We start from the raw sequence: 20770 nt of genomic DNA, 5'->3' as shown, positions 1-20770 counted from the left end.
GTATTTACTTTACACGAAAACAATCATGATATTGAACACTGTGTTCCAAGTATGTTTGGATGCACCATGAATCTTACTTATTTTCCCTTGACATGAACATGAGGGAGGTAGCCCAGTGACTGAAAAGTTCAATCAAGACATCAAACACAAGGGTTTGATTCCCAGCAGAGCAAGAAAGTACTGCCCGTTTCTCGGTCGCCTGCTGTGATATTCCTTACAGAGTTCTAGCTTACTCACTCACTGACTCATAGTTTCTTAACAACAGTGTCTAGGGAAACTACGTATGATATGAGTGTAGGGTAAAAACATTACAGTAATCGTAAGTTGCTAAATTTATAGCATGATGATGAAAGAAAGAGGAAAGAAATTATTTTCTTTTTTATTAGAACGGAAGATTTTTAAAAATGTTATCACTTCTTGTCTAATAAATATGAAAAACATTTTGAGAAAAAAAGCCATAAAGATTTCGCGAAGACAAGTATGTTTTATCAAACCGAAGACGTCCTTCTCAAGCAGTGTGGCGAATGAGTCACCACCAAGTACAACTGAATAAGATTATGATAAGTTAGTCTCACTAACTTGACCTAAATCTCTACTACTGCCTGCTTCATAGGAAATTAACATTTGCTTGAATGGGAAAAAGGTTTTATTGAGGCAAACAGAAACAAAAAATGTTGCTTAGAAACAGAAATATGAATGAATAATAAATACATTAAATTTGTTGATTATCCAATTTTGATGTTAAGAACTCTTTGCAATTCTGTTAAGTTTGTCATGAACTAATTCATGCCTTTCACATCAAATAACCAATTTTATGGGGAAAAATCCCAAAAATGTTGTTCCACAATCATTGTAAATTAAATTGTAGTTCTAATTTTAGTTCAACACATAAACGCTATATCAAACAAATGTTATTACCATTATTTTCTGTTGTTAATTTGCAAACCATTGATTAATTGTGAAGAATCAACATGGATACGTTGGTAACCTCTAAGAACTTCTTTGAGTGGTATTTAGAAACGTCTCTCATATTAATAATAAAGAAGATGTATATCCACAGAACTCTTCCTGTTGTTCAACCTCTAAGAAGCCAAACTTATTTTCTTATTACTTTCATAAATTCATTAAAGATATTGTCAGTCATAGTCTCTATTTCATCAACTACATTAATTCCTGAATAAAATAACCTTACCTGTGAAACACAATCTGTATAAGTTGATTTAATCCATAATCCATGCATTTAACAGTGTGCCTGCTGTAGGCCTACAGCCCTGCCTGGAAATATCCTCAAAGCATGCATTAAGTGTCACTGGTCACATGCAATAACGAATTGTCTCACAAGACTGTCCCTGAATTGCTTCAACTTCATTCCACAAGTGGGACACTCGGCTATAATTTTAATTGAGTTTAAAGATATCAGCTGCCTAGTTTGATGTTGGCGACCACTACTTTCATATAGTGTTTACTATCAGAGGAGTGATGACTCATTTCTAGGGAGAGTTCATTGTACTGCCAGAGACTTGTCCAAGTCATTTATCTCCTTATCACTGGGTAGTCTCTCAACACTGTGGACCAAGCTTTCACAGCCATACACTGCTAATTACGGGGTAATCAATCCACTTATGGTTTGTTATTTGTAATAGTAATGACAAGGAAATTATCCTCATTGTCTAATAGTGAGAGGAAGTTGAAAGTATGTTGTCTTTCAGACAGATATTTTATTTACTGGGTTCTGTGTAAAAAAATTTCGTCAAAGGATGGGAACATAAAATTAACTAACACATGAAAAGCAAATCAGATGTCATCTTTTAAGTTTGATGCACAAATTGTTTGGAGGCCAACACAATTTTTCCTGTGGTGGCAAAAGAAGAGTGCTATGTTTTTATCCACTTCTTACCATTTTTAGGGTCAATAAACCAGTGTTTAAAAGGTCTTACTAAGAAAAATATCTGTGATGAATGTCCGTTGATTCAAGAGTAAGATTTCCCTGAGACCAGTACATGTCCTTGTTAAGAAATATGTGGTGATAAGTTGATATCTGCAGGGGTGGAAATCACTTTAAAATTGCTACTGTACTCCGGTACAGTGGCACATGTAAAATCACTTGCCCTGATAATTTTTCCACTATACCAACCGTTTTCTTGTTGATTTAAAAAAAAACAAACAAACATAATTAACATTGGAAAATCAACTGGACACCGGTACAGTGTGATATACAAATTTGCTTGCCCGACAGAAAAAAACACTGGACTCGGACGTCGATCAATGGGTTATTTCCACCCCTGATCTGACTCCTAATAAACAATTGTGATGATAAACCAAGTCAAGTTAATTACCATGTTAAACACATACAGTACACACATGGTTCATAGGATTTTAACAGGATATAAAATACTCTGTTCCTTATCGCTTGCAGATTCAACAGAACAATAAATTCTTTAAAAAAGGAATTTATTGGACAGTTTTCCAACCCCTGATATTGTCTTTTGAATGATAATATGTCTAATGATGTTTGCTCAAATTTAAAGTTGTCAGTAGAGTGGAGAGAATATTAGGTATTGGTCATGATGAACTCTGATGGTCTTGTAGAATGAATGAAAAACTTCCATTTAGAATATAGAACTGTACTTCATATATTGATGCTGACAATATCAACCACACGTTTATCTGGTCCAGACATGATAACTGTAATAAGGCTGTAATGTTGACCCCATACTCTTCTCCATCAAGAGACCAGTTTGAATAATATACCAGCTGATTAATATCAAATGAATTGTTCATATGATCCACACTTTTATTAAACATCGGTGGACTATGTCACTACCTGCGATGTGTCCACTCACAGCAAACATGGGGTCATAGCATGTGTTTGTTGAAAAGTAATTCCATCCTAACTTCTGACCCAGTTAAATGAAATAATCTTCTTTAAATAATCCTCAAATTGAAATTTTCATGCCAGGAAATAAGTTCATTGGCTTCAATTTTTTGTATGTTTGGATGATGATTCATTTAAGTTTTGTGAAGAATTTTTATTATAACTTGCTGACAGACAATTCAAATGATAAACCCTTCTTGCCCTACAGGCTTATGCCATGCTTGGACGAGCCAGGCATGATACATCTTGGATTTTTCTATTTTCAATCATGATTGATAATTAATTGAATATTGATTACTTTTGAGACTAAGAATAAATCTGAAAGTTACCAACACATCTGTCAAGCACAGATACAGCAGAAATGTGTTGCCAGCTTTGTAAGACAAGCACTCACTTACACAGTAAGAGGTACTTCAGGGCAAGAACTCGCTTGCAGAGAGTTGATGTTCAATGCCCTGTTCATATCAATAATCCGAGGCCTCAAATAGATCAATAATTGTTTGTGATTGTTCTATTTCTCCACACGAACAATTAAATAAGGTGGTGACTAAGCCCTGAGCAAGAGGCTGGGAATACATAGAGCCCAGCTTGTGACGTGATGAAGCTTGATGTACTACCAACAATGTCTGCCCGCTGAGGTAGCTGGTGTGGCCACACACTGCCCGTCTGGATGTCATACTCATTGAAATAGCAACGAAGAATAATGTTATTTCAGAGAGAAGCTAGGGCCCTTTTCCACAAAGAAAACTTAGCACTCAGACTGTCATAGGTTGTGGAAATTACAATCATCTAAGGAAATTATGATCAGTGTAGCAAATTAGTGATCAGCTTAGGGCTGAGATGGTTTTTTGCTATTGGAACAAGGTTAGGAGAAAGCATATCATTTCCTTCTTGAAACACCCAATGAAAAAGGTGTCCGACAAGTTAATTTTGAATTTTTCCAAGGACAACGTAACTGAAATGTCTTCATGATTACATGTTAATCAATTCATTTGTGCCACTTGAGTTTGTCTGGAAGATAGATGATGCTTTAGACATTTCTTGTAGAGGTCTAACATTGAAATTGGAGGTAGATGTGGCACTGACACATTGTCTCTAAATAATACTAGGTGTTGTCATTAACTGTAAACTCCAGTATGCACGATGATTAAGCTCGAGTTAAACGACAGGGTCAGAAGGTTCTTAACAACTAAATAAAACTTGCTACTGTTATAGTCAGTTTGGCTCAAAAGCGGACCGATGAAATGCAATCTAACTCGAAAACCAAAAAAACATATAATCCTCAATGAAACGCTGATCATAATCAAAACATCAGACCAACTCTGTGATTTTGTTGCAGAATTTATGTCCTAAAAATAAAAAAGTTGTTTAACAAGCTAACATTAAAATATTTACACAGTTCACTACTTGTTACGAGGGAGGAATGCAAAGAGTGGAAGAGCCAGGTGTGCGAACAAATGGTGTAACAAATGGTGAACTGTGTCAAAATTTTAATGATAGTTTGTTAAACTTTTTTTTTTTAGGACATAAATTCTGTTAAAAAACCCCGCAGGGTTGGTCTGATGTTTTGATTATGATCAGCATTTCAATAAGTATTATATGCTTTTTAGTTTTCGAGTTAGATTGCAATTCATCAGTCCGCTTTTGAGCCAAACGGACTATACCAAATATCAAATATGTTTCCATTTCCTGTAGTCTCTCCTTGACCAGTCTTTATTTGTGTGGAATTATTGGCAAGGCTTTGGATTTGAAATCCTGAAATTGATAATTTCATGACTAAAGAAGATGTTCATCCATAAAAGTTTGTCCTTATCTATGGATTTGTTGATTGTCAAGCAATTGGAAGCTAACAGCCCCTGGGTGCCATTGTAGTAAACAGCTTTATTGCTAAGATTAGTGACAATCTCTGTTAAAGTAAAAGGGTTACGATAACCTTAGCCCTATGATTGCTTTTGTACAACAGCAATGGTTTACCTGTTTTTCATGCTATGTTGCAGATACCTTTCTGATGCGAGTGAGCTGATTGGCTGGTGTGCAAACATACACATGACAAGTTGTCTCCCGGATGTGGTCATTATAGACGATATTGACATGTATGCCAGTGATATGAAGGTATTATCAGTGTATTGATCGTATTTCAGCTAATAATTATTCAGCATCTGTTTTAGTTTTCTTTTACGAAATCACCTTTTTACTTGAAGTCAAGATGACTGATACTATTCTTCATTCACATCACATTTGTTGTGATTTTTACTGGACCATAAATTCAGAAACTCTACAGCAATAAGTTACAATAGTTTTCAAAGTTTTAATGTTATCTGTTTTTAAGCTGAGTGAGTGGGTCGAGGACTGAACAATTTTTGTCAGGGACATGCACACTTCACTGTTTGATCACAATGCATGAGCAACAATTCACTTGCATCAGGGTTCAGTGATGAGAGTCACACGTAACCTCACCTCACCTCACCTCACCTCACCTCACCTCACCACCTGTCTTTATGACAGACATGGATCTGTGTCTCTCAGGCCTGATGAAGATCCAGGTGGATATGTTCTCTGTCATCTCTCAGTTGTCTGCCTGTAAATCTGTGAGTTGTTGACCCCATATCCAGCTGTGTGTTCACCTCTGAGTTGTTGACTTAGTGGACCCGCAGTTTATCTCTGAGTCATACACTCACCACCAAAAGTCAAGAATTCATGTAATTTAGGAATGGACATTAGCAAGACATTCTGACAAAACCAACCTGTACATCGTTGAAGAAACCATGATTCCATCCATGTGCAAGATGTGGCACTAATGAGAAGACTTACATTTTGTAATGTCTACAAAAGCTTCATCATGAGCCCTTGCTCCTTCATCCGGCTGCTCCTTATTTCAATTCCTGTCTTCCAGATGATATATAAACTGATGACAGAAGCAGACCTCGTGTCATGCCATCATCCATCTGCCCCCGTCCCATCTTTCCCTCCAGGTGACATACATTGGTCACAAAAGACTACTGGACCAGGTGTCACTCAGGGATATTGTTAGACCTGCCTAAACAGGAAACAGTCACTGTTTTCATGAAACATTTACTACTTTCTCAAAATTTATTAAACCAAGTACATAACAGAATTTTTATTTTGGATGATATCACAATATTTTTCCCAATTTGCAAGCCAAAGCCTTCAATCCTTGATAAATCGCAGTCACATCAATGTCCACAATCCTGCTGGTAACAAGATTGCTGCAGCACACATTATTGTTTCTTTTTTATATATATATACTCTGGTGCAGACTACAGTAGCAGACGTCAACCCCATGCCTCGTCCCCCTCCGCTGCTACACTTCATGTCCCCTCCTGTCCTCCAGATGATTTACACTGGTGACAAGACTACAGTAGCAGACGTCAACTCCATGCCCCTGTCCCCTCCGCTGGCTACACTTCATGTCCACTCCTGTCCTCCAGATGATTTACACTGGTGACAGAACTACAGTAGCAGACGTCAACTCCATGCCCCTGTCCCCCTCCGCTGCTACACTTCGTGTCCCCTCCTGTCCTCCAGATGATTTACACTGGTGACAGAACTACAGTAGCAGATGTAAACCCCATGCCCCTGTCCCCTCCACTGCTACACTTCATGTCCACTCCTGTCCTCCAGATGATTTACACTGGTGACAAAACTACAGTAGCAGACGTCAACCCCATGCCCCTGTCCCCCTCCGCTGCTACACTTCATGTCCCCTCCTGTCCTCCAGATGATTTACACTGGTGACAAAACTACAGTAGCAGACGTCAACCCCATGCCCCTGTCCCCCTCCGCTGCTACACTTCATGTCCCCTCCTGTCCTCCAGATGATTTACACTGGTGACAAAACTACAGTAGCAGACGTCAACCCCATGCCCCTGTCCCCCTCCGCTGCTACACTTCATGCCCCCTCCTGTCCTCCAGATTGTTTTCACTGGTGACAAGACTGCAGTAGCAGACGTCAACTCAAGACTAACACCATTGGGTAGAGTGGATGTTAAGTACGTCATTACGAGGCCTACATATGCCTAACTGACACTCACTGTTTATTTGTGGATAATGGGTGAAAGAGAGAAAGTCTGATTTGTATTGACGGTTCTGCCAATTCCTGATCACGACCGTGTTGAAGACTGGGAAAACCACAGGCAATACATGGTTAATCATCTTGTGTGGAGGCCTCATTGATTTTATGACATCTCTGTCAGCCCTGTTGACCCAGGGCCAAAAGTGTTAATTAATTGCCTTTTATATTCAATTAAGTGATGAAAGGGTAAATTTACAAATGCACCTTTAAATGCTGTATTTGTAATCAACAGATTTATCTGAGTGGAATTTATCTGAATGTGTGGAAATTGAATATTTTAAAAGTATTACTGTAAATCCTTAAGCTGGTTTTATATTGAAGTTGTGAACTGTAGACCCACCTGATTTTCTTATTTTGACACGTCAATTAAATATTTTATCAGTAACCTCATTTGTCTAAACATGAGTAAATGAATATTGTTTTATGCAGCAAGCCACAGTTTTGTGGCAGCTGTTATGTGATTAGTCAAATCAGTCTATGATCTCATGAACTAACATCAGTGTATGGGGCGGTGGGGTAGCCTTGTGGTTAACACCATACACACTTACTCACTCGCTCACCCTCAGTGCATGAATACACACAAGCATTCAACTTGGTTCAGTGTTCTTCAAGCTGTCTTGATCGCCACAAATAGCTGTGAAATTGCTGACTTGGCATTACTCACTCACTCACTCACTCACTCACTCACTCACTCACTCACTCACTCACTCCGGGTTACAATTGGTCTTCAGTAACCCATGCTTGTCGTAAGAGGCGACTAACAGGATCGGGTGGGCAGGCTCGCTGACTTAGTTGACCACATGCCATTGTATCACAATTGTGCAGATCGATGCTCATGCTGTTGAACACTGGATTTTCTGGTCCAGACTCGATTATTTACAGACCGCTGTCATATAACTGAAATATTGCTGAGAGCAGCATAAAACTTTACTCACTCACTTACTCAACCACTCATTCAACAACTCACTCACTGTGTTGTAGTTATCGGCAGTTTTCCTGAGAACCCAACATTGACAGAAATTTTGCCTGCCCAAGGTCAGGAATGTTGGTGTGGCTGTGACTGGCTGCCCACTACCTATATCTATCCTGTTGTACATCATTACGCTCACTTTGTTCTGTGGAATGTTAGCATGTGGCACTTCAGGTCTGGGAGAATGGCCATCTCACTTATTCAGCATCAATTATTTATCCTGGTTTGGCTGATGTATGATTCCGTGGGACATTTTGTATCATGTTACATTTCATTGGCATTTTCTTGACAGGAATCAAGGGTAACATATCTGTGAATGTTTTTTAGAGCATTTGTTATAAAGGCGATAACTGTACTTTGACGAATTGGGGACGTATACCGGTGGTTATATAGCCGCAAATTTAGTTATATCGGTGACGCGCAAGCACCGGTATACGTCCCCAATTCGTCAAACACAGTACAGTTATCCCCATTCTAATTCAACTTATTTTACGCTGGTTTTTTTCCGTGAAAGAAATTCATTATTTAAACCAGGTCAAAGTTTCTCTACGTCAAAGGTTAATCATATCACTCCTTGAACTTACACCATCACCAGAAAAAGTAGCTCCCTTTTCAAACTATACACGTTTATTATGTGCACACAAACTAAATCTGACAATGATGAATAGATCATAGTGTAGATAAAATGGACGGAATTATGATGAAACCGCCCTCTAGTTACAGAAATGAGCGGCCCGCTGATTCCTCAACTATGGGCCATTATCAGTTCTGTTGTCAAATGACGTCACAACAGGTGACGTCACGCTCCATAATGACGTCATAAATCTTGTTTCATGATCTAACAGTGTTGGGTCAACAGCCCGTTGCGAGTAAGTTGTTTGAACTTCAAATTAAATTTATGATACTGTCTTGTCTTTTTTAACACAAATTCCACCCATTTTAGCTGGATAGCGGAGTTAATTGACCTATGGCTTCTGCAAATGAAACAGCGAAACAGCGTTACCCCAATAGTGTAGGGATACATTCAAAGGTTTTGGTGAATCGGTTTTCAAATTGCATCCGTATATGCTGATTATACGGTCGGAAATTTGTAGCATTGACCAATCAGAACTCATGTTACATACTAAGTTGAATTAGAATTGATAATATCTGTTGAGTTAAAAGGGGGAGGAAGTGAAAGCTTTCGGCAGTAAGATCAAGTGTTGCACAGTGTATTTTATAAGATTTGAACTTCATCAAGAATGTATTATCTTGTTTGTGAGGTGTATTATACAGTCAGAATAAAATAATCTTATGACCGAGGGGGAGTATTTCATGAACATCAGTGTATTCTCTTAAGGCTGATGGTATACCACACACAATAATGTTTTATCTTAAGGCTGATGGGTATTATACCACAAACAATAATGTTTTATCTTAAGGCTGATGGGTATTATACCACACACAATAATGTTTTATCTTAAGGCTGATGGGTATTATACCACACACAATAATGTTTTATCTTAAGGCTGATGGGTATTATACCACACACAATAATGTTTTATCTTAAGGCTGATGGGTATTATACCACACACAATAATGTTTTATCTTATGATTTTGGGGTAGTATACCACAATCAACAATGTATTCTCTTAAGGCTGAGGGGTATAATACCACAATCAACAATGTTTTATCTTAGGAGTGAGTGAGTTTAGTTTTACACTGCTTTTAGCAATAATCCAGCAATATCACGGCAGGGGACGCCAGAAATGGGCCTACCATATTGTACCCATTTGGGGAATCGAACCCGGGTATTTGGTATTATGGTTATGGCCTGGGAAAGTGAAATCTGGACCAAACCTCCTCAATTTTGTTGTCGCTGTCGCGGGTATGGTCAAGCTACAGTGAACACTGAATTGAGCGTTCCCGGGACTCTCAATACACAAGAAATACAAAGAAATGTGAGTTGTCGTCTGATACCGTAGTCATGGTAGAAATTTAATAAAAAAATCAATACGGTTAACATTAGCAAGCCATGGTGAAGCATATATATTATTTTCTAGCATTTGTGATAAAACATTGTGAATCATAACTGACGTTTTATTTTGATGTACATTAGTAGCAAGTTTAAACCAAACTGAAATTATTCACTTTTTAATATATACAGAGATAGGAATTCGTCCAGTCTCTCCCTAGAGCATTTAGGATGGTGTATGCTGGCGTAGTGTCGGGACAGATTTCATGAATAACCTGTGAACATTTTCCAAAATGTCTATATTTGAATATCCCCACACCTCGCAACCATAAAACATGATTGGTAGGATCATGCAGTCAAAACATTTAAACAGACAATCGATAGGAATGTGGAGATTTCTAGCCTTTGAGGGGATAATAAACATTTCTTTTTATGCTTGGTCGTGGAGTGCCAGAAAGGTTGAGTTTGAGTTGGGCTTTACGTAACATTGGCATTATTCCAGCCATATACCGGTAGTGACGAAATCAAGTCTGCATTCATAAACATTTTAAGTACAAAGTCCAAATGATTTTTATTTTAGAAACATATTTATTCGTGACATTGTTATTTACAAACAGAAAATGTCATAGCACTTAATTCAAAGGCACTCATTTCGTTATTCACATTACATAGTTCCATTTTACGGAGATGCCCGCTCACGCGAGAAAACAGATATCGGTGGGACATGAGTATAACAAAGGAGTACACACAAAATGTACAACAAGATGACTAAATGATACATCAATTAAAGTGTTTACAAACAATCTTAAAATGTATCATTTTAAGAATAGATATTTTACTTGAAAAAAGTTGACGGAACTTTGACAAATTCGTCCAGGAACAATAAGGTTCTGTTAATGTAACAATGATCATAATTCATTACATGAATTAATAAAACTATAGTTTAGTTTGGTCACGTACGTGCTGAAACTTGAAACAACTGAAACTTCATCTCAGTTAAGAGGCTCACAGAACGAGTATTGGGGTCGCTCTCTAATCTGAAGTACGGTAATCCGATGTTTTCATAGCAATTCGCTTCCACGGCACTTCTAGCACAACTTTGGTTTTCGCTTTATCGGGAATAGGGAATATTGAAATTTCGCTTTCCCGGGCCGACACCGGCATGATGAGAGAATTCCACTAGGCTACTTCACCACTCCTTTTATGTTATGACTGAGGGATATACCATGAACAACAATATATTATCTTATGATTTAAGGATAGAATACCACATTCAATAGTGGTTTATCCGATGTTTTAGGGTTTTATACCTAGAGCAACAATGTATTATCTTATGATTTGTTTTTTTTATACCACATTAAACAGTGCATGTATCTGAAGACTGAGGGGTATTATACCACACTCAACAGTGTATTATCTCATGATGTAGGTATTATGCCTCAGTTTATTATCTCATGACAGATGGTATTATACCAATGTCAGCAGTGTAATATCTTATGACTAAGGAGTATTATACCAAAGTCAACACTGATTGATACACTGATTAACACTGAACAATTTCAGGAACTTATACTTTTCATAAACATGAAAAATATACCTGGAAGAAAATACTTAATTATACCAGAGTACCTGCTTTCAAGTTAGAAGATAATTGGGTACACTGAGGACAGGACAAATCAGCCATGATGTACATATTTCACACCCATTATCATACGACTGCATGTTGTCCACACATTGACATTACCTGACAATGACTGGTCCCTAGCAGTCGCTGCAGGCTAGCTAGTGGATGACTCACCCCTCCCTCCCAGCACTACTCACATTGATCAACTGGTTGTAGTAACGCGGGAGACTTCCATGGTCAAACTATAACCCTTGACCTCACTACAGGATTATGGGAGAAAAGCCTCGGTGGAATTAGTATCTGCATGGGCAAACACATGTCTGTTGATTTGATTAAATTACATATTGCATTCAGTTAATGATTGATAGTTAAAGGAAATGTCTACCTTAGAGAAACTCTGTTCCTGTGCAATTGTTTTTTCTTTTATGTTGAAGTTTTAAGGAGGATCCAACTGCGCAGTATAAACTGACAATTCTCCTTTGGACAGGTACATATTATGTGCGCAGTTTGACATGGAAGCAATTTGTTTGGGCCTGTCCCCGTTATTACAACTCAGTTGTAGAATATTGATAGTTTTATTTTTTGCAGATCTGTTTCAAGTGTCACTGCATAGTGTTTTGCCCCATAATAATGCATATGTTAACTTTATTTAAATATTATATTTGGCAATAATGAATTGATTTACTCCAAATCTGTTTTTTTATGCAGTAGTTCAAAGAATGAAATGTTTTGTACTTGATATCAATCAATCTTGATTTGGTTAGTGTATTTTTGCAGGACTTTGCTTGGAAGACATTTTGTATGATGCCTCAAGTAACTTATACAGAGCATTAATGCCAGTGTACTCAAAGCAACAATACTTGTAGTCCTATAGATATTCTAACGACTATAAATCTCTAATAATTAAGATGAAATGAACAGTACTGCAGTATTGTTTCAGACTTAACACATCTGCAGTCTACACAATTATAGAAGTTGGCCAAAAGTGAGTCATCATTAGTGAAATTTCCATGGACTTACATGTTAATTTACTGTTGAAAGAATCATTTTCATAAATTGAGCAGAAGTCATTTTATTTTGATATTTTGCAAATATCTTTGAAATCATCTTCAGCTACGTGTACATAATTTTCTTTCATCTTTCCATTGATTAGTTATCGAATGACACCTAATAAAGCACCACATACAAGTTCAACTTTTAATCTATCCCATAGACAGCCATGTTAAGCCTGATTGGTATGTCTGATATATGTGGTTTAAATAGTTGCAGTTTTCTTAATAATCATCAGAAAATTGAATGGAAATTATGTGTATGTAGCTGAGATGATTTCCCAGCTGGTAGATAAGTATTGAAAGCAATTCGACCGAAACTAAACTTATGAAAATTATTCTTGCAACAGTTAATTAACATGCAAGTCTATGGGAATTTCACTAATGATGACTCACTTATGGCCAACTACTGTAGCTATTTGTTTAAACAGACCTGGCAATCTTCTGTTGTAACGACAGGTGGTGTGGTGGCCTTGTGGTTGAAGCGTTCACTCGTCACGCCAAAGACCTGGTTTCAGTTCCCCACATCGCTACAATGTGTGAGACCAATTTCTGGTGTCCCCCACCATGATATTGCTGGAAGATTGCTATAAATGATGTAAAACCTTACTCCCTGACATACTCTACATGCAACAAACCACATGTCGAAATGACTAGACTAACAACTAGTCTCTGAAATGAACATATTTTACAGAAAAAAGCCTCATAGTGAAAAAAAACAAAATAAAACAGGGGTGGAAATAACTTTAAAATTGCTAGTGTACACCGGTACAGTGGCACATGTAAAATCACTTGCCCTGATAATTTTCCTCTATACCGGCCGATTTTCTTGTTGATTATTTAAATAAACAACATAATTAACATTGGAAAGTCAACTGGACATTGGTACAGTGTGATACACAAATTTGCTTGCCCGACTGGAAAAACCACTGGACTCGGGCATCAGGCAATGGGTTATTTCCACCTCTGTATAATAAAAAGGAGCCCTGAGACTTTTTTCAAGCTGTGGAAATCTAGACTTGCTACATTTTCTACAGTTGCGTGGGATTTTTTGGATATATTTGCTTCAGGGTCTGTATGAGAGACTACTAAATGACCAGAGAAGCATATGGCTGTTCATATATAACATACTGTATATGGCTTATGTATATTTTGGTGAAGAAAAAATTAACTTTCAAATTTCATTTCATTTCAAGCTGCTGCATGTTTTAAATGAAGAACAAAAAGAACAAGATATCTGTGTAATGACTCTATTTTACCAAATCGAAATGTGATTTCAAATTCTAACTTGTTCAGATGTTTCTTGTCCATTGCATCAGGTTCAAGGGAAGAGAATTCAGATGCCCTCCATACACAATATGTTTCATGAAATCTTTTACTGAAATTTGTTAATCCAGAAATTAGTTCATCCGGACAATATCAGCAGGAATACAACTGTGAAAACTCATATTTACATTTTTGAGGTTAAATATCTTCCAAAACTATCCCTAATTTTGTGTCAATTTCCTTCCTATTATTTGGCAGAGTTTTCCTTTGAATTATTTTTATCTACTTTTAAGAAACATACAGACTCAACTGAAACAAAATACAGGAAGTACCAGATTCGTTCACTTTGATTTAGAGATATCCGCCGTTGTTTCTTCTTAAACAAACATGGCAGCAAACATGGCATCCGACTCGGAGTTTGAAATTGTGAATAACAGTAAATTTATGTTTTACGGTAACTGTTTATTTGATCTGGGTTTCGAGTTTCTTGTCAGTTATTAAAAGCGACTGAAACTACTTCAACTTGTTTTTATTTCATATTAACTATACATTCATTTGGGAAATAACTTCAAATGAGACAATTCAAGGAGAGAAAAAAACTATTGCCATAGTTGGTCGCACTTCAGACTATCACTACTGCAATAGGGGACTATCACTATTGCAATAGTTGTTTCTCCTTCAATAGTCATTCCTACTATTTATCATATCTATATATTTAGGACAGGTATCATCGCTGTGTACTTGTACATACTTTGTATTGCTTACATAAAATTCACAATGTCTAAATATATAATCATGATGACAGTCTTTGGGTCTTGTTGACATGAACAGCATTGTTTGCGTGGATGCGACTCCGAACACTGAAGAGAGATGCTGGGTAATGAAACACACTAGTCTTGTCGTGTCTCGCTTGCCCCATTCAAGTCATTGACAGGGATTACGACTTTTTGTCCAATTCTTACAAGGGTTGTCTGTATGAAATGTTATTTATGTTCAGTGGAAAGTACAGTGGAGATAGAAGATGAGTTTGTTGATGTAACAAAGGGCCTGAGTCAGGATAGAATCAACCATTGTGATAAATATAAACCTGTGATAAAATATTGTTAGGCCTTTATTTGGCATGAGTGTGCATTCTACGTAGGCAAGTGTAAGGAAAATTATCACTTATGAATCTGTTGACTTCAGAATCGTGACTCACTGTTTAATGAAGACAGGGATGGTGTAGTGGTTACAGTGATGAGTTGTCATGCAGAAGGTCCAGGTTTGATTTCCATGTGTCTAGGGTTTAGTGATGTTAAACAGACAAGCTCTTTTACTAAACTTGAGAGAGAAATAAGAATGAGAGAGATGGAGAAAGGAGACACCCCCTCTGGATCCGCCAATTTCACTCATTCACTCATTCTGTTTCTTGCTGGAGAGAAATATACTCTTGTTTTTTGTTCAAAATCGCTTTACTCACTCACTCACTCATTCAATCAATCAATCAATCAATCAATCAATCACTGAACTAGAAATGACTTGATTCACACATATTTAAGATATAAGAGCAGACATGTTCATGAAATAATTGTTTGTAGTGCTGTGATTGGCATCAATTCTGAAACAGTAAATAGTGACTGACAAGAAACAACCCCCTGAGGCGTGGAAGGCCGAAGTTGAAACTGTAAAGAAAGTGACTCATGGATCTCTCCCATGACTATCTGCAGTAAACAACATTATGATGAACACCAAGCAACAACAAGTATTAGTTTGTTAAATACATAGTTTTTCACACTTTGTGACTAAGATATACAGCAACTGGCTGAGCGCGTGGCAGGGACAAAAAAACTACAGTTCGTCATAAGCATGTTCATTATAAACATAATTTACTGTATGTTAGACTCCAGGAATCTCATGATCTCTGATAAATTTGGGGTGCAGATCAGGGACAGTGAGGTGCCAAATTAATGACACACTTAACTTTATTTCCAAACCGCCTCCGTGGTGTAGTGGTTAGAGCGTCTGCCCCGAGAGCAGAAGGTTCGATACCCAGCCGCGTCATACCAAAGACGTTAAAACATGGTACTTGTTGGTCCCTGCCTGGTGCTCGGCATTGATGGGTAGAACAAGGACTGGTCGGCTCGGAGTCAGTATAATGTGTCAGAGTGGGGTATTCATGCTTATCTGTGGCATGGTATCCCAGTGAGCTAGCATGATAAAACCAGCTTAAGTCTGGGCTTGTACAAGCAGCCACACATACATGCACGCCATCATATGAGTCAAATATTCTTAATTAAGTACAACGTTAAACCCCACTTCACCTCACCTTAATTTCCAAAACATTTGCTGATGTCATATCGTTGTACATGCTCAGAATCTTCAATCCTACCAGATATGGGGATGTCAGTGAAGGTACTCCACTATTAAGCATGAAGTGTATCTTATGTAGCATATAATCTATGATTTTAAATCATCTCAATTATACAAATAACCATACTTTTGTGTGTCAAAGGACACAATATTTTCATGCATCATAACCCAGCTATGAATATTGTTACATTCCCTGTTGCAAACGAAGAAACAAAATAGATAATAGGTTGGCTTGTTACATTTTTGACAATTTTATCATTAGCTTTGTTGCCGGGTAATGCTGAACCAAAACACGCTATTGTATAAATGCCATTTACATTCACTCATACACTATAGTGTTTTCTTTACAACTGAACTCATTGTCTCCAGAAATCTATTCTTGTCTGAGAGGCAACTAAATGGAAATGGTGGTCAGGCTCTGCAACTTTGTTGACGGCATGTCATCAATCCTTGTGCTCATGATGTTAATCACTGGTTTGTCTTGTCCAGACTTGATTAGTGTCCGACTGCTGTCAAATGGCTGGAATATTTCTGAATGTGGTTACAATGTGTGAAGCCCAAACATTTAATGATGTTTAATATTGCTAAAACCGTAAAACCAATCTCAGTCAGTCAGACAGTCTGAATGTGGCTTTAAAATTCAATAAAACAAACATTTAATTATTTATTTTTACCACAGAAACATGGCGTGGAACACGACACTGCCACAGTGCTGGCGATGGTGGTAGATGCTGCTGCATACATCCGACAGAAAACGTAAGTCATATGGAGACAACGTAGTGAGTAATATTAGTCATCAGTCATACGTTATCATGGCGGGACATGTTTTATAAGTATCATTTTGATTCTTGGTTTGCCTCCATTGTGTTTCTATCTTAATCACCATCCCTGTTCGTGTGGATTTCACCGAGGGGGTAGACACGTGAGGCATAAAAACTGGAGTTCTGATAAAAGTTGTGTTTCGTGTGGATCATTCACTCACGCGATTGGGGTAGCCTAGTGATTTAAGCATTTGCTTGACTCCCAACATCTTGGTTCGATTCCGGGCGATGGGGTACCTAATGTTAAAAATAACTGGAGTTCTTCGAAAAATGGGCACAATGTGTTTAACCCATTTCATGGTGTCACTTTTGTGATGTTGCTGGAATATTGCTAAAAGCGGCGTAAAACCAAACTCAGTCAGTCAGTCAGTCAGTCAGTGGTTCGATTCCCCACATGCATACAATGTGTGAAACCCATTTCTGGTGTCCCTGCTGGAATATTGCTAAAAGCTATTGGTGGCATAAAACCAAACCCACTCACTTACTTCAGGAATGGCATGACTAAGGCCACAATCATTAGTTATTTTCAAGATTTGCGGATTAATTATCCTTGGAAACCAGTGGATGAAACATTTCCCTCCTTCCAAATCTGCAGGTCTCAGACATTATCCTATTTGATTAAACCCACGAGTCATGGTGTTGAGATACCTGGAAACATTATTCAGGCAAACTAAGAATCAAACCTGCAATCTTTGGCTCCAGACATGCAAAAGGGACACAACTCTTCACAGCGCACTACTGTCCCATAGACAGCTGAGCAACAAGTGTCCCCAAGTTATCTATGTTTACAGTAGCAGGGCTCCAGATAATTTTTCAACATGAGGAGTACTTACTCCTTATTTTTTAAATATAGGAGTACTGGAAAAACTTAAGAGTACATTTGGAGTACTGAATGGAATTTAATGGAGTATGTGATCTTGTGTTTTGTTTCATATATGCACCACAGCATTGCTACTCTTTTGTAAACAGTTAGAAAGCAATAAAACAATACTTTTTTCAGATAAATACGTCTGTAAATGATTCTAAGACTGTACACCATTGCTGTGCTGCGTATCTGCTACTGTTTTAAATTATATCCTACCGTATCGTGCATATTTTTTATCCGTACATACGCCCATACGGCCCTTATCTGGAGCCCTGCAGTAGGGTCATTGACTATTGTCTGTATTGTAAAAAAAATGATTACTCGTTTGCTCAACCCAGAATAACCTTGGGCTGTACGTCAGTGTACTTACAAGCAGTGTGCGAAATAGTTGCCACATTTTGCTAGCCAGTAGGGCTAGCTATGCCTGAAACTTACTAGTCCACAAAATAATCCACTAGCCCGAAATTTAAATGTAGAAACTAAGTAGAAGATTACAAAAAGGTAACATACCATCAGAAACAAATAAGAAAACACATGTCTGAATATCTGAAATATTATGTTTATGCTCAAATAACTTGAATAAGTCATCATTAAGCTGGTAATATGATGAACATTTTTATCAGGCCATAATCTTGCATGATTTAATTGTGTGTTATAAGGTGGAGAGAGTAATATATTTCCAAAATAACCCCATGAAAAGTCACTAGCCAGTCGGGCCTGTGTGGAGATTTACTGTTTACTGGCCTGACTGGATTTTTACTAGCCACAGGCTGGCAGGCCAGTGGCTATTTCGCACACTTGTTACAAGTAACCCAGATTGTGCTTCAGACCATATCTGAGCACATGTCTGCTCAGAGAGAAGGAGGTTGATGGTTTCATTGTCCTGTTTTATTAAAGTATGTGTATTAGATGAATATATCATGGACTTCTTGGTTTGGAGTCGGAACACTGTATCTGAATGAGGATCCATGTTAAACCATGTTGATGGAATGACACTGAAACATCAGCAGAAGTTGGGACTAGGACAATCAGCGATGCATGCACATTCATGCATGTGCCTATACAAGCGCAATATTTTTCCTTATCCTGACTCATGCTTAATGCTTGTCTCCTTCCTCTTGCGAACATCAGTGGAACACCTGTATCTCCTATTGAAGCTCCCTTCAATAAAGAACAGACGTAAATTCACTCCTCCCAAGAGTTATCTCCCCAACCGTTTACGCGTGAAACTGTGGCGCCACCGTCCCACCATGCCTCACTCTCTCCTTCTTTGCCCTGTGGGCAGGTTGTGAGAGCGCCTGTGTCTTCTTTACGGCACTATATCCTTTAATTACTTAATTATTCTCCTCTATTCTACTTTTATAGAGGTTTAGTTAGTATCCTTCAACAATATCGTTTGATATTTAATCGTATTTAACACTATTTATTCTTGGAATTGTCCGTGTTTGTTCAGTTGTTTCCATTTCATGATAACCTAATTTCGTTGTAGGTTTAGGTTCGCTGCTGCTAAACCCGCATTGACTGTGCCTTAGCGGCACAACAACATGTACTTCCAGCTATAGCTGTAATGTTTATCAGCATTTAAGAGAAATTCAATTTAATAAATAATTTTTCTCTGTACTTAGACGTACTACCGACAAATCCAGGTGACTGTCCAAGTCATGGATAACTGGCTGAGTCCCTCACGAACTGTCTACTGCTGTAAGACGATTTTCTACCATCAAGTGACCTGCCGGAGGTGTCCTCGGAGAATGGGTGTGGGATGTTGTCCGCCATTACTTCGAATCTACATCGGACAACTCCTCAACGCAGACGTAGAAGAAGAAGCCATCTTCTACGCAGAATGAAGCCTCACAGACATCGTCCCTGGTCCATATCGCTATCAACGCAGAGAGGGCAGCTCTACAATCTTCGCAGACGTTGAATAGAAGCCATCCTCTACCCAGAGAAGGCTACACACCCCTCAGATGACGACCAACTCTACGGGGACGTCTGCGCAGACTACAAGGACTTTCTCTACTGAGATTGTCCCGATGACAGAACAGGGACTCTACGATGATCAACCGATAATCATCCCAGAGGTTCATCCCAAGCAACGACCGGTCTCAGCTACGGTGACTTCAGTGCAGATCTCTCCTCAACCCGAGGTATCAACGTTGACAACAGATGACCGTCCAGTGGCCCCATCGCTATCACCGCAGAAAGGGCAGCGCCAGTACCACCGCAGACCTTCAAACCGGGCGACTTCATGCAGTCATGGAGATGATGGAGCAGTGTTACGGCCTGGAAAAGAATTCACAGCCAGCTCAGGTCCCGAGCCTTCGCGAAGGCTCCAACGCAGACGTCAGCTCTGAGGGACCCTCCATCAACGTGACTTCTGCCAGCAGAACTACACTCCCGGATCAGCCTGCGCGAAGGTCGACTCAACCATCCCCTACAGCGGACTCGGACGTTCATCGGACGATCAGCATTCGCGAAGGCATTGGCGAAGGAGGATTCGTCCATCACCGGATACAGCATCAGACGACTAGCGTTCGCGCAGGCGTTCGCGAAGGACCAGTCACCATTCCCCAGATGCGGAATCAGATGTTCAACGTTCGCGAAGGCATTCGCGAAGGAGGAATCACCCATCCCCGGATCAGACGTCCAGCGTTCGCGAGGGACCAGTCGTCATTCCCCAGGTGCGGGAATCAGATATTCAGCGTTCGTGAAGGCATTCGCGAAGGAGGAATCACCCATCCCCGGATACAGAATTGGACAATCAGCGTTCGCGAAGGCATTCACGAAGGACTAGTCGCCATTCCCCCAGATGCGGAATCAGCTGATCTGAAGGACTTCAGATACAGTATCCAAGACAGCCTCCACATCATGCAGATCGTCGAGGGATTCGCCGAGACATCCGCG

At 38.8% G+C, this 20770-nt stretch overlaps 2 protein-coding genes across 2 annotated transcripts in view; one reads left to right on the top strand and one right to left on the bottom strand.

Annotated features, from left to right (window-relative positions):
• Positions 1-1459, bottom strand: part of LOC124288283 (dual specificity protein phosphatase 16-like) — a 66134-nt gene extending 64675 nt beyond the window's left edge. Inside the window, exon 1 of the mRNA XM_046724797.1 lies at positions 1193-1459. The gene's annotated coding sequence lies outside the window, so the exon portion shown is untranslated. The remainder of the gene's footprint in view (positions 1-1192) is intronic.
• LOC124288284 overlaps positions 1-20770 on the top strand; it is a 47064-nt gene that overhangs the window by 12209 nt on the left and 14085 nt on the right. Inside the window, exons 4-5 of the mRNA XM_046724801.1 lie at positions 4873-4987; positions 16860-16936. Coding sequence (XP_046580757.1) covers positions 4873-4987; positions 16860-16936 — 192 coding nt within the window. The remainder of the gene's footprint in view (positions 1-4872; positions 4988-16859; positions 16937-20770) is intronic.

Source organism: Haliotis rubra, unplaced genomic scaffold, assembly GCF_003918875.1.
Source record: "Haliotis rubra isolate DU_JTF1 unplaced genomic scaffold, ASM391887v1 Scf414, whole genome shotgun sequence".
NCBI classification, from domain to species: Eukaryota; Metazoa; Mollusca; class Gastropoda; order Lepetellida; family Haliotidae; genus Haliotis; species Haliotis rubra.
Note: the sequence above shows the minus strand (reverse complement) of the source record. Positions and strands in the feature narration are given on the sequence as shown.